Source organism: Aquila chrysaetos, chromosome 19 (genome assembly GCF_900496995.4).
Source record: "Aquila chrysaetos chrysaetos chromosome 19, bAquChr1.4, whole genome shotgun sequence".
In the NCBI taxonomy this organism is placed as follows: domain Eukaryota; kingdom Metazoa; phylum Chordata; class Aves; order Accipitriformes; family Accipitridae; genus Aquila; species Aquila chrysaetos.
The window spans coordinates 26,806,095-26,831,917 of NC_044022.1; the positions used below are offsets into that span (position 1 = coordinate 26,806,095).

The window sequence follows — 25,823 nt, forward strand, 5'->3', positions numbered from 1 at the left end:
ACAACCCCCCCAGGGTGGGCTGAGGCCAGGGGAGGTTGAGGTGAGGGCTGTTGCTGATGGAGCGTCCCCACAGGGCTGGACCGGTCTGGAGGGACGCAGGGATGGGGACGGGGGGCTGGCCACCCCCGAGGGGCGCGTGGGTCAGGGCACTGATCCTGCTCCTCTGCCCAGGTGAGGGGCAGGGAGACGGGAGGATGGAGCAGGGCTGGGGTACCCCAAAGGGCAGGGTGCAGGGGCACAGGGGGGTGCGGGTGGGATGGGAAGCGGGCAGGGGGGTTTTGCATGGGGGGACATGGGATGGGGGACACGCACGGGGGGATGTGGGTGGGGGACATGCATGGGAGGAGATGCGCTGGGGGACGCAGGCATGGGGACACGTGTGGAGGGACATGGGGGACAACAGGGGGAGGGATGTGGGATGGGGGATGCAGGCTGGGGACATGGGCTGGGGGACCTTGGTCGGGGGAAGGCAGAGGGGGGGACACGGGCTGGGGGTGCAGCCTGGGGCATATGGGTGGAGGATGGGGATGGGGGATGCAAGGGCAGGGATGAGGGTGGAGGATGCAGACCGGGAGACACAGGCAGGGGATGCAGGGTGGGGACAGGCATGGAGGGACACAGGCTGGGGAACGTGGGCTGGGGAGGCGAGCAGGGGGATGATGCACGCTGGGCTCAGCTTCTTGCAATTACTGAAGTAATCTCATTTTTCCCCTTTTTAAAAAATGTTCTCCGGAGTTTCTTGTATCCTAAGCTTCATTAGAAGCCAGCATTAACAGCAAAGAGCTGCTCAACCACCTCCTCTACACCTCTCATTGAAGACAGATGGACTCACAAAATTTAAACATACCAAATTTTTCAAACTTCCACTTAAAATCCTCCTTCTGCACTGCAGGGGTGGGAAATTCTTTGTTGCCTGGTGTGATTAATGCCCTTTTTTCCCTAAATGCAGAATCTCTTACAGGTTTTACTGAAGCATCGAGAATCATCTACTCTGAAGTTACAGTGCCCAGGCGGCTGGAGGCAAAGGATGGGACCTTCACAGAGGTCATTTGCTTTTTAGGAAATGCTGTTTCGACCATGGGTCTAGACCATGGCCTCTGCAGGGGCCATGGGTGGGTGCCAAAGGGAGAACGGGGCGAGGGGACGGCTCCAGCTTCCCAGCCAAAATCAGCCTGTAAATAGTGTTTCCACTGTTGGATTAATTTCTGAAGTTAATCAGTGCCTCGGCTGTTCCAGGGGGACACGTCCTATTTAATAACAGCAGAAGGAAACCACCATGTTGTCCATCTGACGCGGGCAAAGTAAGGCTCTTCCCCACTTTTCCTTCCTTTGTTTATTTTTTGCACGGGGCCATTACAGGGAATTAATGGACCCACACTGAGGATTTTTGCTTTGCTCTTCAGAAATCTGATAGCCAAGGACATCCCGGTTTTCACATACAGTCCAGAAGGAGACCTGATAACCGAGTTTCCATATATTCAAGTAAGTTTAGGCATCTGTCAAGGATGCATCAACAGCCAGAACTAAATGACCCTCCTCCTCCTCGCAGGATCATTTGAATATACCAGTGGATCTAAGCAAGGGATGGCTTTCTGTTTCCAAAAAAATCTGTTATTTTGACACTGTTTGTTTAAAAAAAGGAAGGAAATTGTATAGAGACTGATAAAAACTAGAAAAACAATTTCAGATTGATCAGCACACTTGATTTCCCTTTCAAATTTTTCAAGTTTTAAAAATAATTTTACTCCATCAAAAGAAAAATCAAGAAATCACAAAATACTCCACCGAAAATTCATTGTTATCCAGTGATGAGCTCTCAGGCTCCTGTTTTTAACCTATTTACCTTTTATGCCTTCACTTTTGTTTTGCATGTGAAATACCCCTTTCAAAGTGGTAAAACCTGGATTTGGGGAGGTTTTTATGTGTCCCGTTACTGATGCGGCGGTTTTTTGACCCAGGCATGGGAGCTTTTCCCGCAGCCTGAAGCCACATTTGCACCTTGCAGGATGACTGCTACTACAAGGGGTTTGTGGAAGGCTCCCCGGGATCCGTTGTCTCCCTCAGCACGTGCTTCGGGATCAGGTAGGGCTCCTCCCAGGGAAGAATGGGGGGGTCAGTATCAAATTAACTGGGATGGGCGCATAGCTCCCTTTTTAAAGCAGGTGTCCTCACTTCCACGTGCGATGCTTTCTGCTGCATCTCGCTACTAAAATTCAAACCTTCAAACACAGCTGAGATTTTTTTTAGCATTACAGATTTTACAGCCTCTCCAGTATAAATTTTAAAGGCAGATATTTTATAGAAAAACAGTTTTTAGTGAAATTTTTGGCCAAACAGTGTGCTTTATATTCTTCTGGCAGCCTGTAAGCAGGTAGCAGGTTTGACATGTCAAGAAAGTTCAAAGACTTACTTTAAAAGACGGGAAATTAAACAAGCACTTCTCGAGAAAATTTCCTCTTCAGGTGCACTCCATGTCTGGGATATATTTATTTCTGATAGTGCAAGCTCTGAACATGAGACTGAAAGCATACCTGTATGGGCATAACAGTCTCCGGCAAATCAGACTTCCCAAAATGCTGTATTAAACTGGTGGTCACCCATAACCATCACCAACTTCCCTCTTGAAGTCCTTCCTGTAGAACTTTTTTACTTTATAATATTAGTCAAACAGAAAGGAAGGCCAGCGTAACCTCTCCTCTGAAGATTAAGAGGATATTTAAATGAACCATGCACAGCTCAACAGTCCTCTTTTACATTATTCCTCTGCAATGTTATCGAACCCAAACCTTTGATCTTCTCCAGAAAATCAGTCCTGGGGAGCAGGAGCTGCTTTTTTTTTTAAAGAGATTGTCCTAACTTTGAAAATGTTTAATTTTATTTTGTATTATTTTCACTGGCTTTGGTGGAAGGAAGTTATCCAGCCTTCCATGCAGCCATCCATGGTTTATAGCATCCAGCTGCCCACACCCTGCACCGGTGTCAGACTCCCCACGGCAAGACTTAACTTCCTTCACAGCCTGGATGCAGGGGACTCACAGGGTGGGAAACTGGCAATTTTTTCCCATTAAAGACCTTCTTGATAAATCCACTAGCACAACTGCCTTAGCAAAGTCTTCTGGGTTTCCAGCTCAGTGTTTGGTGTTTTCCTATTGTGATACACAAACCAGTAATTATGAACATTTTAGGACTAAATAACTCAATCTCTGGCAAAACTAAGGCCCATTGAGCCTCTCTTATAAGACCAGGCATGACATTGAGTTTTGGTAGACCTACCTGCACCTTCTTTCTCAAACAAGCACCCCAAAAGGTCTCTGAATTAAGTGAGGTTTTTTAGGATGCAAACTTACTAGCAGATGCAGCCTATTTAGCTGCAGTGTCTATGTGAGGATAAACAGATCTTAAAGACAGATGCTCCTTGGAAGAGGCGTAGAACAGAGCTTTTATTGCCTTCTCACTTTCCTTTAATATATAGCATTTATCTGCAGCTTCTTTACTTTTTTCCAAAGCTGCACGATTGCTCTCTCAAGGCTCTCTTATGTATCCTAAACCTTGGGCATGACACTTCTTTTCCATAAAAGATCTTTTAGGTGAGCTCCTTATATCTTCTCAGGGGATCCCTACCCACAGGAGCAGTGGTATGCAAGAGCTAAATCTTCCCATACCCCCCCCCCCCTTCAAACAAAAACCCCATAAAATATGGGTTGATCCCAATAGCCCTGAACCCCAGAGGCGGCTCCTGGAGCTTCTACCTGTTGGCGAGATGCACAGGGCTGCCCTGCCTCTCCAGTCATGCTACGATGAGCACCCTGCACCTTGTTTATTTTTGTATTTACTACATAATTTAAGAAGTCATTTAGTTCACATCTCTTACCGACTCCTCTGTTGAAAAATTCGCAGTGGAGTTTTGCAAATTGGAGATCTGAGGTACGAAATCGAGCCCATGGAGAACTCCTCAACTTTTCAACACCTCATTTACCGAAGGGCGTTGGAAGGTGGCTCGCATCAGCTATGCCAAGTGCCCGAAGAGCACAAGGACCACCTGCCTGAATTCGGAGAACTTGCCAACAGGAGTCATAAAATCCTTGTTATCGAAGTAAGGACTCCCCACCCTCTTGTGCTGATGTTGCACATTCGTGTGTGTACGTACAGGTTATGTTAAATGCTGGGAGTGATCCAACCATGGGGAAAATTCCTATTGCATTCATAAAAGCATGACAGGGGTTTCACGCAGTAAAGCATCTGCAGGTCTGGAAGCAAACAGGTTTTCTGTATAGTGACAGTGAGCAAAGTACCCTCACATGATATGGAAACCATACCTACAGCCATGCCTAAGCATCACACTGTGAAATGAAGACCCCATTCCGTTTCTGAGGAGTGTTAGGTAGCACTTTGTCAGGTGCAGATCATCCTGCCCTGGGTTTGCTTCTCTCTTGAGATCCTTTCCCGCTTGCCAGTTCATCTCACAAACCCTGAAAAAAATATTCAGGTCTTAAAAATGGGGGTTGAAATGAAAGTGGAAGTAGCAAACAAGAATTTTTTTAAGACGGCACTAAAGAGGGGAGTTGACATGTCTGTCAGCTCCAGAGGTAAAAGCAGCTGAAGGTTTCAATAAACAAATCTGAAATGATTAATTATTTTTAAATACAGTTAGAGAACATTTCTAAATAAGCTGTGATCAGAAGCTATAGAAGCAATGATTTCAATTGTTACTGACTTTCTATTATAGATAATCTATCGACAATCCAGTGTTTTACTGCCTGACTCCAGAAAGGAAAGTGTAGACTTGTGGACCAGGTGTCTGCATCCAGAGCTCTTCCCTCCAGACCCTCTTTTGTAGGGCTGCCCAGGCAAAGAGCCTGGGAAGGACACAGCTTGGGGGGTGGGATGTGTTCCTGGGATGTGGGTGCTATCAGCCCCTCTGACAAGGGTCTTGAGCTCCATCTCATAGGGTCATAGGATGACCCAGGTTGGAAGGGACGTCAGGAGGTCTTCGGTTCAGCTTCCTCCTCCACGCAGGGTCAGCTCTGAGGTCAAACCAGGTTGCTCAGGGCTTTATCCAGTTGGATATTGAAGACCTCCAAGGATGGAGACTGCACAACCCCTCTGGGCAACTTCCTGCAATGCTTGAATCTTCCTTATTAATGTGTCAGAAATAGATGCTCTGGGGTTGTAATTCGTCTTTTCTAGAGAAACCTTTGAACACCTCTCAGTGCTCTGTCTGTGCTGCCTCTCCCTTACCTCCAGAGGGACCTGGAGGTGCAAGTCCCTGGGGCCATGGCTGGGTGCCTCTCTCCCCACAGTCATTTTTGCTGAAGTCCTGTGAGCACCGAGTAAGGGGGAAGGTTACATCACCTGTCTTACTGACGCGACTCCTGCTCCTACACCCTATTTGTTTGCCTTTCTTTTCCCTCATTGAGCAGCAGAATAATTTCAAGTCTCATCACTGTTCATCGTGCTTCTCTGATGGAGCTGTCCGCAAATCTGCCAGCACGCTGTGTTAACCGCAGGCTGCTGGGATTGATGTTGAACAGTTTCTGTTCTGGGTCTGACTCCCTTGGGACTTCATTTAATGCATCTTTACATCTAGGCAATAAAGATCAACAATTTCTCCCTCTGCGTCTTTAGTTAGTATTCACCTTATGGTAAGAAAATCTAAACTCTACTCCCCAGTTTGCTCAAATTACACAGACAAAAAAAGCTTTAGCTATGCCAAAATGCACACATCTGTTTGTTCTTTTCTGTTCAGAAACAGTTTCCATGTTTTCAAAGGAAATTAGTTTGTTCTGACATCATTTGATATTGGGTATTACTGATGCAGTTGTTATCAGAAACACCTTGGTTAGAAAAATAGTTTATTTGCTTTGATTTGTGAAAGCTTTTAGAGCTTGTGAGGACTTTTGTCATTGCTGTTCCTGCTTTCAAAAGAACTGAGATAAAGTGTTATTTTTGTACCTATGAGTGTGGATTATTTATAGTGACAGTCTGGCCTATGCCAGCGTACTGTGACTGCATTCACTGAAAGAAATAAAGAGTGACATTCAGAGATGCTGCCTTCTGATAATAATATGAAGCATTTAGATGAAAGAATTACTTATCAGCTCCCATGGTGGAAATATTGTTTTATAAATTGCTACAATTTCACTGAATTTACTGAGAACCTGCCAGGGAAAGAGGGTAATTTAGAATAATAATAAAGTGGTATTTGTTCACCAGAGAGGAGAGATGAGTCCCCATGCTTAAAATGACTTCAGCAATAGCATTTTTTTTTAGCCATGCATACTTCTGCAACAGCTAAACCATTTTAAAAGTTGTCTTTCTGAGAGACAGAGACTCATCCTCCTCTCTTCTACCACCAAAACTCCTGGGAACTACTCAAGAGAAAAGCTAACGTGTCTTCCTCACCCCCACCTCAGCCAATGCCAAAGCTACCAGCCAGGTTGTTGCAGGGTCAGCTTCTTTTAATCCTCGCCACTTCACCAAACCTGCAGATCTTGCGTGCCCTCACAGTCTCACTGCGCGCTCACTCCATCAGAGATGGGACATTGCTGCCAATGAGCAATACCTGCTGCGAGGAGAAGACTAACCCCCCAGATTACCCATTAACCAATTGCTACCAGCAATTAATGTGCTGGATTTACATAGAAGAAGTCAATGAGCTCTACCCAGCCCAAGACTGAGTGCATCCCACCTAGAGCAGATTTTCTTCCACCTATGGAGCTGCCCATGCACAAGTAAACACGCAAAGGGCACAATACAAAAAACCTTATTTCCAGAGGCTGATGGATCCCAGGCACGGTACACGGTGCCTCTCACTGCCTGGGTCTATCGGTGGGCACGCTCCCATTTGCTGTATTACGCAGGTGTGCTGGGCAAAATGAAGAAAAACTAAGTAAGAGTTCTTTTCGTGGTTTTCATATGGCTTGAACAAATTCACTTCAGGACCGGTTTTTATCTGCAATTATCTGTTTGCCCTCCTGGTTTCTAGCATTGAGCTGCTTGATGCAGGCAGCTCGTGTTGACCCCACTCAATTCTCCCTTTGACACAGTTTTTGTGGTGCCAAATCTAAGGATTAAAAAACGGTCTGAGCACGTGCAAAAGTCTGCAGCTCATAGTGAGCTGATTTAACATGAGCAATGCCAGGTAATTCCCCTCCTACCAAGAAAACCCGACCTACAACTGTGTTCTGTCTCTGAATCTCTCTGCTCTCGCCCTGATTACTCGTTATGCTCATTAATCCTTCTCTAATGCATAATTGCTCTGTGTTCTTGTACTTAAGGGAAATTCTGGATTAGTCTGAGTAACACCACTTTAGTTTTTTACAATGCGGTGTAAGCTTTAAAGCTCCTGAACATATCTCAATAACCACAGTGTCATTTGTTCACTACCAGGAGGTTCCTGGTCTTCAGATCCTGCCTGTGCCCACCAGATACTTGGAGCTGGCTCTGGTCACAAACAAAGAGCTGGTAAGCACCAGAAATTATCGCCATGCTACGGCCGTCGTGTTATATTGGAGGGAATCCTTGGCGTTCACCATTGTAACGTAGCCCTTCTCCCCTTTCAGTTTAAAGTTAAGAACTACAATGAAACCCTGATGCTACATCTGTTCATTTCCATAAGCAACCTCCTGAACACGGTGAGTTTTAATGACTTGGTAATTACAACTGCCGTTCTGCTCCGTCCGCTGGCTGTCTAACCCGCTACCCTGGGAAAGAGATGAATGATCTGTGCCTGACTGCAGCTACTCTACCAGGAACCGATGTGTTCCTCAACGCTATAAAACCCACCTGAACTATTAAGAAGTTGCTTCAAATATGAGTGAAGCCCGTTTAAAAATAATTTTGAAATCATCCCTATAAAATGGTTGACTTGGAATAGGCATTATTATTACTAAATGCCTTCTGGTAGCTCATTACGACCTCCCTTTCTTTCCTTTACGATCATCCCCCTTACGAGCCTCTTCTTGCTCTGAACCCTCCAAAACAGCACAAGAGTTTTCCTCTTCTGCTCTGTGAATACACCAACAAGGAGCCAGTGCATCAGCCACGAGCTCAGCCATAAGGCACTCAGAAATGAGCTACACAGAAAGCTCCATTAAATTAATACAATGCACAAAAATAAACGGCACGCTCAGCTCTTTCAGCTTTAGCAAGAAACTGGTTCTTGCACGAATAAAACGCGGAGGCAGGCGCAGCGCCCAGGGTCGCTGCACCCCCCGTGGGCTGCAGGGGATGCCAACCCTCGCCGTCTTCCAGGTGTACAAGTGCATGAAGCTGCAGATCGTCATCAGTGCGGTGGAGATGTGGACCAGGACGGACCAGGTGACGGCCGCCCACAGCCTGGCCCGGACGCTGCAGGTTTTTGCCGCGTGGTGTCAGAGGGATGCCGTCGGTCGCATTAATTATGACCATATCCAGTTACTGCTGTAAGAGCGCTGCGTTTTAATCGCTCAGCTCACGTGCCGGCTGTGGGGAGATAAGCAGGGAGCAAGAATATTTTCATCTCTTTCTTCTTCTAATTTTTACATATATATGCTGATAAGTCTTTTGTCCTGGTGATATCTCGTGGAAAAAAATGTAACAGCTTAATCAGTTCGTGTACTAATCAGCACATATTTGTCATGTAAATTGGTACAAGAATTCTCTTTTCCCTTTCACTGTCCTCTTTTATATTTTTCCACACACGTACACACATAGAGCATACAGCTTATTTCCAATTTTGATACAGTTGTCTGTAACTGAATTATTTCAATCTCATTTTTAGTTTTTACTTATTTTTATATATACAAGCCACTCATTTTTTAGGTAGAATAATTCATTGTTATATGGTTTACAACTCAATATTTCAGTTAAACCTTTTTCCTAGGACAAGGGAGTTAGATCTCATACTGCAAGATGTTTAATCACTTATTTCACTCATTTGCTTTTTAAGACCTAGCACCTTGTTTCTGTTTTGTCTGTTCCTTTTTCCTTTATTTTGGGGGAAAGAAACCTTCAACATATTATATCACCAAAACTTTTAAAAATGATTTTGAATAATTATTTTTTATTGAAACAGCCTATAGGCCACTCTTCCCTTTAAAGTAGGGAGGATGCCAATGAGTTTATAAACCGTGGCCCTGCCTCCTTAGCATGATGCATCGCTGGTGCTTGCACACCTAATCTGTGGGTACCAGCCCAGCTGCATACAGGGCTCCCATAGGAGAAATGGGTGATGCTGGGCTTTTCTTCAAGAAAGGAGCCCCTCATTACCCGAAACCATTATTTTCCAGCTGTAATTCAGGTGATGTATCCCATTATTGACACAAAGCAGTTCTGCATTTCTTTAATGTTCAAACTTTCCCGCTGCAGTGGCCAGCACTACAAGGAACGGGGATTTGCCTGGAAGGGGACAACGTGCCAGACGAACTCCATGGGTGTCGTCTCGGTAAGGGGAGACCTCACGGGTTTGCACTGAAAGGAAAAATAAACCTTTCATATTCACAGTGAACCTTGGGAGTTAATTCTACATAACTCCTGGGCTCAGGCTTTTACCAATTAGCAGGTAACACCTAAACTGGGCATCTAAAGGAGTTGATGTAGGTCTTGGTTTTGCCATTTCTTAAAGAACATGAGATGGTGAAGGAGCAATTCTCCAGTGCTTCCCCAGACCAACTCTTTAGGGGTCCTTTGGTTTCCCTAATTGGTTGTTTGCCAGTGCAAGTCCCTAGCGAGCACAAATTGCACAATTACTGAGCAAAACATTGGAAGTCTGGATCTGAATTTCTCCACATCAACATACACTGACTTGAGAAAACGTGGACCTGTGGTTTTTCTTCCCACCTGCAGTTCCCTGGCCACGACACCATCAGCGACATGATGATGCTTGCCCACGAGATAGGCCACAGTTTAGGCTTCAGCCATGATGACGCAAAACAATTTCACAACAAATTTTGCAATTGCAACTGCACCCACAGAGGATGCATCATGCGAACATCCCCGGGGTAAGTGAAGCTTGGCTTTCCCTGCATCACTGAGGGTGAGATTTGGGTCATTGCCTTCAGCAGTCTGCCTCTGAGCAAACGCTGTGTTTCTATAGGGGGGCTGTATGCCCATTCCTCCACAGCATCTTTTAATCTTCCAGCTCAACTTGGCAGAGGAATGGGAGTCTAAGCTGCCCCTGCTTTGTGCAGGTGGTTGGACTAGGGACTTCCAGAGGTACCTTCCAACCTACATTACTCTACGATGCTTTATCAAGTGAAAATAGTTATTCAGATAAGACAAGAGACACCAGTTCTCCCTGAGACACAAATCCACAGAAAACTTGGCTTCCTTGGATCCACTGGCCACAGAATATTTATTTTCCATCTGCTTTCTCCAAGCGCTGCTTGGTTTTGGCTTCCTCATAGCTGGTCCTCATACCTGCTCTCTCGATGTAGGATCATCATGAAGAAAAAGAATTCCACTAATTAATTAATGTCTCCTGAAACCTGTGAAAAATATTTGGTAGACATCAGCTTCTGTTGTTTTAGCATCAAAGAAACCATATGATATTGCAGGAGCATCCTTGCATTGGTCAGCTCCACGTACTGCTGATAATACAATGTCTTCAAAAAAGACTCATTCCTCTTAGCTCTAGAGGTCTGCCCAACACACAGTGGACTTCAGCAGGCAGTGAAGGTTTCTTCATTGCAGATTGGTTTGCTTCCAAGTCCTAAGATCCTTTTCTTGGTGTGAAGAAGTCCTCATCTCTGTTTCGTTCTCTGCAATGCACGTACTGCAGCAATGAGAAAGACACAGGCTCCATGCTTCATATTAGACCCTTATCTTTACCAGAGACCAGCTAAGCCTCCCTGAAGACATTAAGGATTTGAGAAACTGAAGTCTCCTAGCAGATTTGTCTGTTCTTCCAATAACATTAGGATTGAAACAGCCATTTCAGTGGGGCCACCAGCAGTCCTGCTTCACCCTGTGATGTCCCTCCCATCCCGTCCACCTGGAAGTCACCTCTATGGTGACCTCAAGGGGACTGAGGACCCAGCACACAAGGGCTGGGGTGAGAACCTCAGCAAGTCAGAGCACTGTGTTCCATGACTCTTTGATCCTTCAGCTTTTGCTGCCATCCATTCCAATAGTAACCTCGTTATCCTAACGTACTCATTAAATTTATCTGTTTCCAAACCTCTCACTTTAGCCAATAGTTCTTCCAGAATTCCTAAATGGCAATTAATCAACATGTTCAGTTGAGTTGTTTCCAATTTGGCCACAGTAATTTCCATGCCCATATTTACACATGAAAAAAGGAGAGAAAAAAGACTTGTTCCCACTAAAACTGTCCATGTTCCTCTTTGCTAGTTAATCTATTTGTTCTTTAACTCCATCAATTCATTTATAAATATGGTATGGTCATATATAATTTTTTTTTTCTTACAGATCTTGCTTGGCATTCAGTAATTGCACTATGGGAGAATATTACGATGAAGTAATAAGAAAAAATCTACCTTGTCTACTCAACATACCATCCTTAAAACCATTTCTTCTTGAACTCTGCGGCAATGGTGTCTTGGAAAAAGAGGAAGAATGTGATTGTGGCAGTGACGAGGTTAGCAACTAAAAATTCCACTGCAATCTACATCTTAGAGTAGTGTTCATAAAATTGTGGTGGTTTTGCAACTATGAAAGCTCACTGACTCATGGGAAGAACTGGTCTTTGAAGTGTTACACATTCAAATGAGCCCACTGGCTTCCACTTCTGTGAATTCCCTTGAAGTGGGGGTTTTCCCAAATATGGCTTTATTTGTGGGCAAAATATGCATGATTTGTGCAAACATATGCAGAGCATATCTAGAGGTAAATTCAGGGGTTTTTTGCATGACTCTGGAGGAACCTTTCATGGCAGACTCTGTGCAGAGCTAACGGTGAACTCTGTCTGCAAGTGTCTGATAAGGAGTCACGCTGCTAGGACAGAGACAAGACCTCTCTATACCTTGTCCAAATGGAATGGTGTTTTCCTTCTGGTTGTACTAATGTTCCTAAAAATGAGGGGTCTGAAGAAAACAGAAGTATCTGAGCAGTGCTGCAGACAAAGTGGAGACTCTTCAGAAGGGACATGTCTTTGCCTCCAAGCCGCTCTATATACAAGCAAGTTATGAGCACTTGCATCTTCTTGTCTGTAAAATGAGACTTTTTCTATTTCTGTTCTTTCTTATATTTACCCTGAAGTCCATGAAAGAAGTGCTTTTCTGAAGCACTTGCATGTTGGTGTCTTTGCAGCTCTCATGCCAGGATCCATGCAGTTGTGACACGTCGGAAAGTTTGAGTTTTCCAGTGGAAACTCTCATTTGCGTTTTGTGTAATCATTATTTGTACGAAGCTTCTGTAGCTTTGTCAAAACCCGGCCGTTGCACTGACATCTCCCACACAGAGCAATTTGCATGTGTATTATATCCAGGCTTGGGTTGAACATCATGCACCTTGCTGGTAAAGAGGGTTCACCTACTTTAAGAAATTATGCTAGGAAAAACCAAATCCTACCACCTACAGCCCCCAGAACCTTGCTCTCTCCAACCACTCATCCCAGACCTCTTCTTAATCAGGCACAGGGCTCAGCCATACAAGTGCCCTGACCAGGAGACCCTTTTTATCGCCCTCTTTTATCCCCCCTCTTTTCAATTTTCCCACACTTGTTCCTCCCCAATCCACCTTAATCTCTCCCCGCCTTTGGTCCTTCCCCTCACCATCCCCAACAAAGCTTTGCACATCCCCACATTTGCCCTAAAACATCCCACAATAAGTTTTACACAATCCTACATTCCCTCTCAAATACCACATTATAAGTTTGGGTCCTCTTCAGGAGAACCAAGAAAATCTTGTTTTCCATCAGTGACCCGAGAGCTCTGGTCTTTGCTAATGTTCCTATTATCTCCTCTTCATCAGCATTGTGTGATCAATTCATTCCTGTTCCTGTCTCCTTTCCTTGTTTTTATGCTAAAAAACCATTAACCAGCTCTCCTTCCAAAGCAGATACCCTTACATCCCAGGTATTCTTAAAATTCGGGTAATTCATTGTGTTTATGTGCCAGAGTTGAGAAATCCATCAGCTCTAGCACCTTGAATGGTTTGGGATAGGGAATTTCAACTTTTAAGGAAATGGTGGATCATTGCTGAAAGAGTTTGAAAAAGGGAAGGAAGGAAGGAAAGTACAAAAGAAGGAAAAAAAGGATAGAAAGTGAGACCAATATATCCCGTTGTGCTCAGAAGGGTTTCCAAGTTCTTTGGAAACATTAATGGGCCTATTCTTAGAGCACCCCTGTGAAGCAGATAGGTTGGCTGATTAACAGAGGAGACGAGATGGAAGCACTAGTGTTTAAAGAAAAATGTGAATTGTTTTAAAAGTGTCCACACAAGGCATAGTTCCCCTTGACACAGAACTCCAGAATGTCCAGAGTCTGAGGAGCAGCAGAAAACAGCAGATTTTTTTTTCCCTTTATTTCCTTTAATTCTGTGTCTCTTAAGCTAGAGAAGCTGATCCAAACAAAAAAACTCTTAACACTGAGATGGTGCAACATTATTTACTTCCAGGCATGCCTCCAAGAAGGATGCTGCTTCTCCTCCAGCTGCTTGCTCACACCAGGGGCGGCTTGTTACAGAGGTGAATGCTGTCACAAATGTCAGGTAAATCACAACAGCAACAACTGCTATTGGCTTTGTAATCTAGGGCAAACTAATGATTTAATTGTTCTTCAGAGCTGTTGGTTAGGTGCTTTAGTGTTTACTTCCTGTATTTCTCAGTATATTTGGTCTGAAAATATCCATAAACTTGATTGGAAACTGCTCATGCTGAGGTAGAAAACAAATAGTTTAGATATACTGAACTTATGTCAGACAAAAACCATCAGCAGGAGCAGCAAAGCGAGGGTGTAAGGACAGGACCAACTAACCCAACACAAGCATCGGTGTCATGGACCAAACATCCAACGATCACAAGTCTGGCTGAAAGGAAAGAGATTTTAAAACCTCATTTACATTCCTGCTGATTTTGAGCTTTTAGGGAAAATCCAGCAACACTATTTGTAGAGGCATTTCAGATTCAACCTGAAATGCACGAATAAAACCATGAGTTTCTCTGCTGGAATATCAGTGATCACCATTTGCAATGTCTCAATTTCCATAGGACAGCAAGGACTTTAGTCCCTTATACCTTCCTCCAGTCCTTATTCTGTCTGACTTTTGCAAATTCAAGTTGCTGTTCTTCATCTTACACTTTTGGGCCATTCCCTAAGATTTTGCCACATGGGTTTCAGTAATTTGGGCCAGTCACTCCAGAAAAAAAAAAAAAAATCTATTCAAAACTCATTTTGTGGGCTTTTCTTTACAGTTTCAGCCAGCAGGAAAAATCTGCAGAGAAGATAGGAGTGTATGTGATCTCCCCGAGTACTGCAATGGCTCTTCAGGTAGCTGCCCCATGGATGTATTTAAGCAAGATGGAACCCTATGTGGTGACAACGACCGCTGCTACGATGGACACTGCCACAGCCACGAGGCACAATGCAAAGCTTTATTTGGCAGAGGCAAGATACCTCATCCAAGGAACAGCCAGATCATCTCATATGGAATTAGCCCTCGCCTTCAGATAACACTTTGTCTCATGTCTCCTCCCCCTTCCCTGCCCTCTGCTTTAAAAAAGTCTGGTTTTTTCCACAGTCACTGAAGATTCGCTGTTTACTCTTTATAAGGCAGGCAGGCTTCAATAGATGGGCCAGTTACTTAAGAATATAAGTACTTGCATAAAAAATACTAAAGAATACTTCTTAAATACCCCATGATTTTATAACAACAGCTATATAACTACATATATATATATATATATATAAAAAACAATGTGTATATAAAACATAGTATTGGACTTGATGATCTTAAGGGTCTTTTCCAACCTAAATGATTCTATGATTCAATATATTTACAGTAGTTAGGGTAACAGAAAAGGGGTTTTCTCTGGCAGTGGTTGTTGCAATGGGAACAGCAGACATGGCCACCCTGACCCATTTGCCAGTAGAGGGTCCCAGAAACAAAGACGTGCTGGAGACAGTCGTTGAGATCACTTTTATGCCTTTGAAAGCAACCCCAACCTATAATTCATGCATCTAAATTTCCCCCAGTTCAAACTTGAAGCATGCATGTGATTTTTTTGAATACCCGCCCACATCCTCTTTCAGGTTATTTCAGTTCTGTAGGAAGTAACCAAACTTCCCCAGTGCATGTGTCCTGAAGCTGCAGCAGAGCAGATCTGTTCTGTACTCCCTTGTTAGTGATAGCAGTGATGCCCATCATGATCTGAGACCTAGGTTTCTTTATGAACATATGAAAGTCTTCTGCAAATATGGCCACAGTTCCTCTGTGATCTACCACGTTTATGAGAAGTTTGGAGTCTCTGGGAATCCATGCACATGAAGACAGTAGCATTTCTCATGAAAGGCATTGCTGGGAAAGGCAGGGATATTGATCAGGCAGAATATTTTTGTCATCATTTCGACGTGGGGCACCAAAGGAATTGTCACGCGAGTATTTACATGGTGCTAACATGGCCAACAGCGATCTCAGCCACCTCTGCAGGACAGCTGGGAAGTCTGGCAGTTGGTCTTACTTTGAGAACATTTTGGATGCTTGAAAACTTGTAAAAATGCCTGATGGGAGTCCTGCATTGACCACAGGCTCTCCCTCTTTTCCCTCAGTGGTCTGTTACTCTTATACAACACTTTGTGAACATAAAAATGTTCTGAAAAAAACTGTGAGTCCCCTGGGTTAGCAATGGTTTTGCTTTACTGAAATCCAGATCTCTGAGCTGTTTCTGACATCTAACAGAAATTAGTGTTGCTAATACTGAATATAATGGTGGTGATTCTGGTTTCATGATAAATGTAAGATACATTAACCTGTGTCACCCAGCAAGTTAGAATTAAAGAAAAAAATAGGTTTGGGAAAGATTTTAGGCTTTTAATCCAATTTTATGCTCCATGTTGTTCTGGATAAATGACCATAGTCCATTCTGATCATTGGTTGATCTCTTGGTGGGAAATCTGTTCGTTTAGCCACTTTAGTCTCACATTGATTATTTTGGTCCAAAAGAGGACCAGAACCAAAAGGTGGGGGGGGGAAAAAAATGCCCATAAAACATGGCAGGTCAAATGCAAGCTGTGGTTGACTGGAACTTCATTTCAGAAAAAACCACAAATATCATCTGGAGGGATGATGGGGGTGCAGATAGTCCCTGCCTCTCCGTGAACGTCTCCTTTTGCTCTCTCACTCTGCAGCCGCCCACCGTGCCCCGCTGAGCTGCTTTAGGGAAGTGAATGTTCGAGGCGACCGGTGTGGGAACTGTGGCTGGAACGGGACATACTACACTAAATGCCTGGAAGAGTAAGTGCTGGTTACTGGTGGTTACTGGTGTCCCACTCCTGCCAGTAGCCAGGCAGGACTGGGACACTACTCTTGTGCGTTGTTATACAAGGCATACAAACAGAGCACTGCTTCTAAGGGGTTTTCAGCTTGAATTTTTTTTGTTGGGATTAAGCACAAGAGAGGCAAAAGCAAAAACGGTGTCGGGAAAAGGAGTGCGGCTTTTTTGTATGACCTGGAGGCTCTGCTAGGCTTTTCTGGTTGGTTTTCATAGGTGAAGGTGTGATGTACAAGCATTGCTGGGAGCCTACCTGTATAACGGTCAAAGTAAGGGAAAAAAGCACATGGCAATAGGAGGAATTTGAGGCAGCGTTTCTTCGGGTTGGGTTCTTCTTGCACTTTCAACCCAGAAAGTTAAGTGAGGACGGTCTTCTTTTTACAGGAACTTACAGATTTTTCTTCTTTGCTTGTCCAGAACAGCCTTAAATCTTATCTCCCAGCATGAATGGAAGTTCAGCGCATGATACTTTCCAGCTTTCCCGCAGTAAGGGGTCATCCCATCACCAGGCGAGGGCTGAGTTTTCCTGTTCAGTTTGATAACGGGTTCTCTAACCCTTTTTCTCCTTTAGCATGAATTCTTTTCATGTTGCTGTCATGCGCAGCAGTCACCAGTCAGTACGTCTTGAAAAACATGCCTAGATGAGACATTGTTGTAGAGTGCTGTCCCTTAATCTTTGAACTCATCACTCTCCGAGCCCTCCTCTGTGCTCCTGTCCTGAGAGCAGGACCTGCTGAGAATGACCCACATCTGAGTGTGGATACGGACAATCATTCAAAAGGAAGGAGATTGTTTACCGGGACCATCCCTACATATATTAACATTCACTCAAAAATATGCAGTTGCTAGTACCTAACCTTCATGCTTGCACTTTGGCAGTTCACCAAGGAGGGGGACATTGCTGTCATTAGAGGACATACTAGGTTGCAAATTCACAACTTGAGTTTATTTCCTATTTTCCTACTGAGCACTACACAGGCAGCACCTGAGCTTCACTGTTGCCATCTCTGGGCACAGAGAGAGTTTCTGAATAACTACACTCAATTCTTCCTGGCATAAACAGCTATATTTCTCATACGGTATATAAAATGGGCAAAACACATGAAAAGTGAGGGTCAAATAGTCAAATGGAAGTAGCTCTGCAGCTTCTGGAGAGATACACCAAGGGGCTGTGCCTATGTGCCCAAGGCACTGACACCAACGGGCTTAAAAAGAGTCCATGTCAATACTAGTTAAATGTCTTAACCTCAGAAAAGGGGTGGTTGGATGCAAACTGCCTAAAAGGATTGGTCCTGGACAGTGGGAACCTCTGACCATGCCCAGGGTTGTTCCCAGTGTCCCAGCACCACGGATCACCACATCTTCAGATGTCTCCATAGACCTTGCAGCAGGCTGTTTGTCTATCCCAGGAATGTCCTGTGTGGAAGAGTGCAGTGTGCTAACATTAAAAGAGTACCAGTCAGGCAAGACGGCGAGACCGTGGTTCAGACTACCGTGAACGATCAGCTCTGCTGGGGACTCGAGTTTCACCTGGCTCCAGACACTCCTGACGAGGGATCCGTGAAAGACGGCACATCATGCGGTAGAAACAAGGTACTCTTAGTGAGCTAGGAGGAGATATGAATAGTATAGGACAGAGATTAAATGGAAGGATTTTGTTCCTAAAGGAGATGTTCTTGGTCTCTGACATAAACCCCATAGTGCCTTCTGTTAAAGCCTTCTTTAGCAGCTGAAAAATAGCAACATATTGTATTGGTTGGGGGGGGGGGGTTTACCTCAGACTGAGTGGCTAACACAATAGCTGGTATTTTTTTCTATTAGAAGGGAAAAGAAATAGATTGTACTCTTCTTTTGAAGCTACTAATCAAAGTCAACGTTCATTTGTTGTACATACAAAAGAATTTGAAGTGTTTTTCCAGGAACAGGACTCACTTCTTCCCTTTGACCCACACAGAAGACCAAACTCCTGCCAAGCTGATGACACACTAAAGGATGAGTTTCCTGCTATTACATGGCAGGGAAAATATTTCTAAGAAAAACAGAGGTGCTGAGTTCCACCAAAAGGGAAGGACCTGCTCAGTGTTGGCTTTGGTAGAGTTCTCCTTTCAGGAGACATGGGTTTCACATCACCAAATGCAAACATTAATTCCAAAAATAACTAATTTGCAAGGCAAAAAGTTGAAAATATATCTTCTTCATTCTCCTTCTGCACAGAGGAGATGTGTTTGTGTCTCCTAGAGCTAGGAAAATGCTCCAAGTTATTCACTGCATAAACAAAACATCTTCTGGAGTTCCAAGGTGTTGTTCACGTCATGGACTGGACAGGACAAGACCAGAGTTCCTGAGCCATAAAGTGCCAGGAGCTGGAAAGCATGCTGGGGAAATAGTGTTGCATTTATGTACAGAGATCAGGATGGTTGTGCAGGGTCAGTCCAAGAGCCCATCCAGCCCAGAATCCTCCACCAGTTGTGGGCAGGTACCTAGGGAAGGGTAGGAGCAGAGCAGGCACATACGGTACTTCCTACTAATACTGGCACTACCTTCAATTATTTTCAGCTCTTAAGTACTCAGTTCCTGAGGTAGAAGTGGTTTTTGTGCATTTTGTAACCCTCAAGGGTTTGTTCAGTCTCCCTTTGGTTTGCCTTGAACCTGGAACCCAAGATCTTCATTTTATGCTCCCCTAGTGCTTGTTTGGAGAAAGAAAATGAAATTAAACTTTTCAAGACTGAAAAGACTTGGCCTGCTATTTCTCACTACTTTTATCCCTATTCACCAGTCAGTGCCCTTTCCTAGTATCTGCCGTTTTATCATTTCACTAATATAAATCTGCCTCTTTCTGCAGATATGTATGAACAGGACATGTGTCAACGCGGCTTTTCTCAACAGTGATTGTAGGGAGAAAAAATGCAATGGCAGAGGGGTAAGTAGAAAACATCTAAGTACCCTTTGAACAGTAGAGTATATGAAGTGTAAATTTGTCTCTCAAAAGCAGAATTAGAAGTCCAGAATCATTCCTGGTTCAGCAGCACAGAGATTATTTTGGTTTTCACCCATGACTCTCCTCCCAGATTCTGCTCTGGCCCTCCACAGCTCTTCATAGCAGTTTTGTTGGTTACTTCACCATTCTTCTTATTTGTTCCCTCAAATATTTTGAAAACCAACTTCCTCATCATAACGCTTCATCCTTCATTGCACCTGCCAGTGCTACTGAATTTAAATGAGGTGGAGTTGGAGAGATCTTCTAAAAAATGCATGCATAGTTCTGTAACTTCGCTTTCTTTAGAAATACTACAGAAATGGCATATTTTGTACAATATTGGCTGCACTTATAAAACCTACATTCCAGACATTAATACTGGCAGAATTATTTCACATGTGGACTTTTTTTATGACATCACTTCCAAGGTACCTGCCCCTTTCCAGACAGATATTATTGTAGATGAGCAGAAGATCTGTCTGGGTGTTAGTGTGGATGCTAAGGGAGAATATTAGGAAGATTTGCCATCATCTGTCTTTTATCTGTAGTATTGCCAAGGACCAGTAAGAAGTTACTGGCAGTCTGTCAACCTGTAATTGGAAGGGTCTGAGGTCTGGTTTTCTTCTGCTCTGTCACCAGCTGCAGGTGGCCACGTCCTTCAGAAGTTATGTTCTTGGCAACACTGGTCTCAAAGTAGTTGGAATAGCCATGTCGTTGTACTGTGTTCAGAGAGAAAGGTTATAACCCAAAAAAATGCACGCTTTTTTCTTGGGAAGCCATTCTCCAAACTAAACAGACATACTTGAAAATTAATAATTACTGCTCTATGTGGTTTGGGCTGCATAAATGAGTGAAGAAAGCTAGCCTCAACCCTGTCTCCCCAGAAGAGAGAAAATGTTACTCAAAGCGGAGCCGCTATATTTGGGTGGGGAACTGTCACTACCTACACGGGCGTGCAAATTTGAGGTGCGGGGGAGCGGAGCTATGGGTCCATACTACCAAGCAGTAACACAAACCTAGACTAACAACATATAATAGGAAATCAGCCAACGAGCATCTAAAGAGCATCAACTCGGTGCGTGCCACTGACACAGGCTGACCGCAGACCCACATTGCAGCATGACCCAAAATCAGGGTAGTAGTCCCAGGGGAGCTCTTCCCTCTGCTCCTGGTCGACAGTGAGGATACTCAGGCTGCTTGGCAGCCCTCGCTGCGCCCCATGAGAGGTTCAGCTGTTAGGGACCGTGAGTGAGAACCGAGGAACGCAGGAGATGAGTAATCCAGCGTGGACGGGACAAATAAATGTGCAACCGAGGGAGTTATGGTCCTATCTTGCAGGAAAACCCATAATTTTTGAATCACATGAAAGTGACAAATTCATTTTGGACATATTTGTGAAATATGTTGTCACAACAGAAACAGTCAAATCATTCAAAAGGGCCGGGCGGCTCTGCAATTAATAAAGACTGCAAAAAGGCTTTCCAACTTTGAGATTAAAAATGGCTTGAGAAATGCAAAAAGCACTCCTACTAAGTTGGAAAAGGCAAATGTAACCATCTCTCGCCTTCTGTATGCTGTCATCTCTTCCCTGCGGTGTTTGTCGCACCTCTTCCAACAGAACCATCACCTCAGCGATGGATTGGGAACTCCCACTGCCCTCCCTGCGCAAACATAGCAGACATCTAACGATCGGTACAAGCCACACAGCCCACGACAGCCTGTGACCGGGGCACCAGTCTATCTATCACCTTTGCACAAAACAGGCTGAACATTTCCACAATGGCAGCTAAAGCAGAGTACCAAATTTGTCTTAGGACACGGATTTCATCCAGCCTCTTTCTGCAGTGCCTGCCAATAAACTGTGCTAGCAGCCTATTCCCCAGGGAAACACAGGGCCACCTCATGACTTCTTTATTTTTCATGCCATAAAGTAAGTGTTTTCTTTTAGGTGTGCAACAATAAGAAAAACTGTCACTGCGATTTTGGATGGGCCCCTCCGGACTGCAAGCTGGAAGGCTTTGGAGGCAGTGTTGACAGCGGACCACCTCCTCCTTCGCACAGTAAGTGCCGTGTGGCGGGACCTCTCTGCACATCGCATTGCCTGGCTTAGTTTTACTTTTTCTTCAACGAGGTCAGCAGTTCTCCATCTATACTTTCAGATCACTTTAGACTTTGTTCAGGCGTCTCTTTGTCCCTTGCTATTTAGCCATGTCAGGTGGTTTTTTTTTCTCTTACCTCGCCTTCTTTTTTTATCACGCTAGTTGTGCTTGCTTTGCCTGACTCTCTCAGACTATTCTCAGGGCACCCACACAAACTACAGATCGATTCCACTAAGCACAGGGGCCAAGCAGCCAGCACACAGTTCATTAAGATGGTTTATGAGGGGTGTCATTCTGAGCTCAGCAAAACCCTCTTAGGAGAATCTTCCTCTCCTCTTAACAGAGATCTCCAGCAGAGCTCCAATCCAGAGAGGACAGGATATAAATAAATATGATCCCGGCAAGTACCTCTGAGAGGTATACTTTTGCCTTCCTATACATTCGGTGTTCTAACTTGCTGATTAAGAAATACCACACAGTCACTCAGCAGTACTCCACAAACCCATCAGCACCCGACAGCTGACAGCCTTCAAGCTCTTCTCCAACCCTCTTTGCTCATTAGTTCTGCTACTGACAAAGAGCTATTAGATCTTTCTACTCTTTATTTGACCAGGCAAATGGCAAGTTGCTCAGGCAGTAAAGGGCCCATGGCACCGCAGAAATATAACTCTTTTGAGCAGATAACTGTTTATATGTCAAATCAGCTGCTCTTCAAATATCAACCCACTCTAGTATTTCACCTGCCTGTGAGGAGGGGAAGGTACCCAAGTGGTAATGTTCTGCTCCTCTCAATTCACGGAGAAAGGCCAATGCCAAGTTTTAGGCTTCTGCTAGGGTCTCCTTAACAGTTGCTTATGTGTGCTGGAAGAAGCCAACCCTTTTACACTTTCCCTATGAAAAAATCTCTCATACCTACTTATCCATACATTACCTACACATTGGAGCCTCAGCCATTAGCTGAAGTAGGTGTTCAGCTCACATTACTTATCCTTCAGTGCTATACGTGGGTATTTCTTCATCTGCATGTCCTTATCAGGGAACCCCATTGGAAGCCTTCCTGCTCATTCATCATGTCCTCAAACTCCTTACCATGCCATCCCAAAGACTCCCGTTTCCAGGCCTATATAGCATTACTTTAGCCTCTACACGGTATACCTCAAGGCTTTTTATTGTTTCTCAGAAAGCTAAGAACGCTGGTAGCTCCCAAGTAGCAGTGGTGGACGTGCCTTGGAGACCCAGCCCGAGAGCAGAAGGAAGGCAGCATGCAAGTGAGCATCTGCTCGTTTGGGGTTGAGTGTGTGCACTAATGAATATCCGAACACACGTGACAAACTGCTGTTTCGACTAGCGTTCTGTTGTGCCAGAAACGCCTGGTGTGCACAGAGCATAATGTTCTTTCTCTCTCTTCCATTCCAAGTGTTGAGAGCTGCAAGGATTATGGGAAAAGCTGCCGGAATGCTGCTTTCACTCTTCTTGATTTTGGCCTTTCTGCTGCACAAGAGGGCTGCCATTGCTCAGTGGATCCAAAGGTAGGTAAAGTTCCACTAATCTTTGCATCACTTGGCAAAACTCAGGCACATTTAACAATTTCCAACCAAGGTTCTCAGCATCCCTTTCCATGAAGGGCCTTACTGTGAGTTCACAGTGCAATGCCGGCCACCTCTCTTGCAAACCAAGATCCTCTTGCTTCAAATACAACCTGCAGGTCGGATCAACGACCAGAGCTTTGTCACAACTGCCTCTTCTCCAGAAATGGCAGCTAGAGCTTAATAGTTTTTAATCCTTTCTGGCACTTCTAAAAAGTTTTCCATAGAAATTTTGAAACTAAAATTTTTGTCTAACTCCAGGATAATTTTTCATAAAATTTGGCTTTTTCTAAATCACTCTTCCTTTTTTCTCTTATGGAATGTTTAATTTTTTTTTTTTTTTTTTTTAACTTTTTCCTTTGATTTTCACTTTTTTCATTCACTGAAAAATGTGAACAAAAGTTAAAAAAAGAAAGATCTTTAAATGGTGTGCAGAGGATAAACACTCTCTTATCCTCTTACTGTTTTCCACATTTTTCCCAGGTCAAATGGGTTTATAAGCTTAACTGAAAGAATATGGGAATGTGACTGCAGGGGGGGGAGAATGTTCAAAATCCCAAACCAGAAAATGAACGATGACATTCCCCTCGATGATCTCTGCACATCCACATGCTTCAGATTTGCTGGGCTAATTTATTCTGCCAAGAAGTAGGAAAAACCACACGGAGGTTTGTTCTGCTCTTTGCAGCAAGACTGTCTAGTACCCAGCTACCTCATGTACTACCAATTTAAGTATCTCTACCCTATGCTAAGTCTTCAGAGCAGGTATAATAAATGCTTTCCCCTTAACACAGTGATCTGTGGTATGTCTGGAACTCAGGTAAGAGACAGGATTTAATTCACTTCATAGTTTTATTTTCTTGTCATTTTACATATCCATGTCAGAGGAGACAGTTTCAAAAAGACACCCAATATTTCTCATAAGGTACTTGTCCATAAACTAGAACATCTTATTTTGCATGAAATCACTGTCCAAAGTTCATGTTCACTGAGCACTTTATGTTATAGGTGGCAACTTAGAAGACAGGAAAAAAATTGTAGTACCAGTCCTCCTCCTCCAAAAGAAGTAAGTATATTCTCCCATCTCTAATATAAAAATGACGTTCTCAAAGGGGTTTGGAAAACTTTAACATCTCAGTATTTTCCAAACATCTTTTTCCTTTCTCAGTAATTCATGCTCCCCCAGTTATTTCAGTGCAAGTCAAAAGCTGCCAGTGAGGACATACCCAAAGAGTGTGTGCAGCATACCTGCAGAAAATTGTTTTGGTTTATGTCAAAAGAGAGTTTAGGGTAAAAATACCAAGTTCCTATAAATAGAAGTGCATTCAGATTGACTGCTTCAAGAGCTGGCATTAGCATGATGACACAGCTGAAGAAAGCACAAACAAAACACTAGTCAGAAAATAAGAATTTTGTCTACATTGGGAAAAATACGAGATCTCGCCCAAAATTGGCAGTATGAAGTGGCAGACACCATAGTGTCCTTGCAGGGAGCCGCCAGGCAGGAGGGTCAAGTTCAAGCCTCTGCTCTCATCCTGGCCACGGGGCTTTTCTGCGGTGTCTGCTGCTGTTCAGCAAGGCTGCTCTATCCTCCAGGAATCTGGCTAATCTAAACTACGTCAAAGCTGATGCAGTTTCATCAGATCAACTTTTCCAAGGAAAAGCTCCCTGGAGGAAAAAAAAAAAAAAAAAAAAATCCTGCCTCTTCCAGTTAGAAAAGCAGAAGAAAACAAGTAAGGAACCAGAAAACAGAAAGCATAGTAAGAAAGAAGAGCACCTAAGGTCTCACCTCACACCACATGCACAGGCATCACCCATCCATGAGGCCCAGGGAAGAGCCCTGGTGTCAGAAACTCATGGTCTTTAGGGAAAAACTGGAAGACATGAGTTCTATAATTTGAGGAGGTGACTGAGGGGATATTGGATAATAACCCCCCAATATAGTGAAGGCAACCATAAATTCAGACCTTGCTTTTTAGGTTTATTGCAGGCAGAACAAAAAAATGATGAGACTAAACTGCAACACAAGAGATTTTGGCTAAGAAGTGAAAAAATGCTGTGCTGCTTTTTATATAGCACTGAGGATGTCCACCACATCTCATAGAACAAGTGAACCTAAACAGACAGATGGGGAAAGTTACTTTTTTCTGTCAATAGTTAATTCAAGTATGGCAGTCATTGTCACAAGATGCTGATGAAATCAAGTACTGAACATAATGCAAAGAAGATTAATCACATGGAGAGATAACAAGATTAATCAAAATTTTAACAGAGTATTAGCATAACCCACAAAATAAGTAAGAGGAGAGCAGAAGAGGGAGTCTAGGAAAGGTATGTCAAGTCTGCCACCTTTGTTGTTAATACATCATGTGTGGTCTCTAAACACCACAGGAGTCTAGAAATGACAGATTTGATAAAATGCATGTAAATTAATTCCATTGAAGCAATGCAGTTTAAGAATTTCACTACAATTTTTCAAACATTATAAATGAGAAAAGCCACTGAAGACTGAAAACATACATTAAGAAACTGAGGAAGCGCTGAGACACCAGGGCAGAGGTTGGAAACTCCAGCCCAGGGAAAAGGAGCAAAGAGAGGAGGTGCCTTGGTTACATTTGCAGGCAATATGCCTAGAAATGTAATATATCATGACAACTAAAGGAGTTATAAACAGAACATGAACTGGCCCAGATCAAGACCCATCCAAAGCAGCATCTCCTCTCCAGCATGCA

General features: G+C 43.8%; 1 protein-coding gene across 1 annotated transcript; it reads left to right on the top strand.

Moving 5' to 3' along the window:
- The first annotated feature begins 101 nt into the window (after positions 1-101).
- LOC115353624 (disintegrin and metalloproteinase domain-containing protein 9-like) lies at positions 102-24,699 on the top strand. Its single transcript, XM_030043277.1, has 21 exons — positions 102-171; positions 962-1,044; positions 1,237-1,301; positions 1,404-1,482; positions 2,006-2,082; positions 3,898-4,093; positions 7,390-7,464; positions 7,563-7,634; positions 8,254-8,423; positions 9,349-9,424; positions 9,826-9,980; positions 11,410-11,578; positions 13,558-13,650; positions 14,354-14,546; positions 16,287-16,392; positions 17,839-18,022; positions 19,272-19,349; positions 21,355-21,466; positions 22,923-23,034; positions 24,100-24,157; positions 24,688-24,699. Exons 1-21 carry the CDS (start codon positions 102-104, stop codon positions 24,697-24,699), a joined length of 2,235 nt encoding a protein of 744 aa, XP_029899137.1.
- Positions 24,700-25,823: the final 1,124 nt, after the last annotated feature.

Coding starts and splice junctions, on each gene's coding strand:
- LOC115353624 (XM_030043277.1), top strand. CDS start 102: ATGGGGACGGGGGGCTGGCCACCCCCGAGGGGCGCGTGGGTCAGGGCA. Junction 9,425..9,825: donor ACTCCATGGGTGTCGTCTCG/GTAAGGGGAGAC, acceptor TCCCACCTGCAG/TTCCCTGGCCACGACACCAT. Junction 11,579..13,557: donor GTGATTGTGGCAGTGACGAG/GTTAGCAACTAA, acceptor ATTTACTTCCAG/GCATGCCTCCAAGAAGGATG.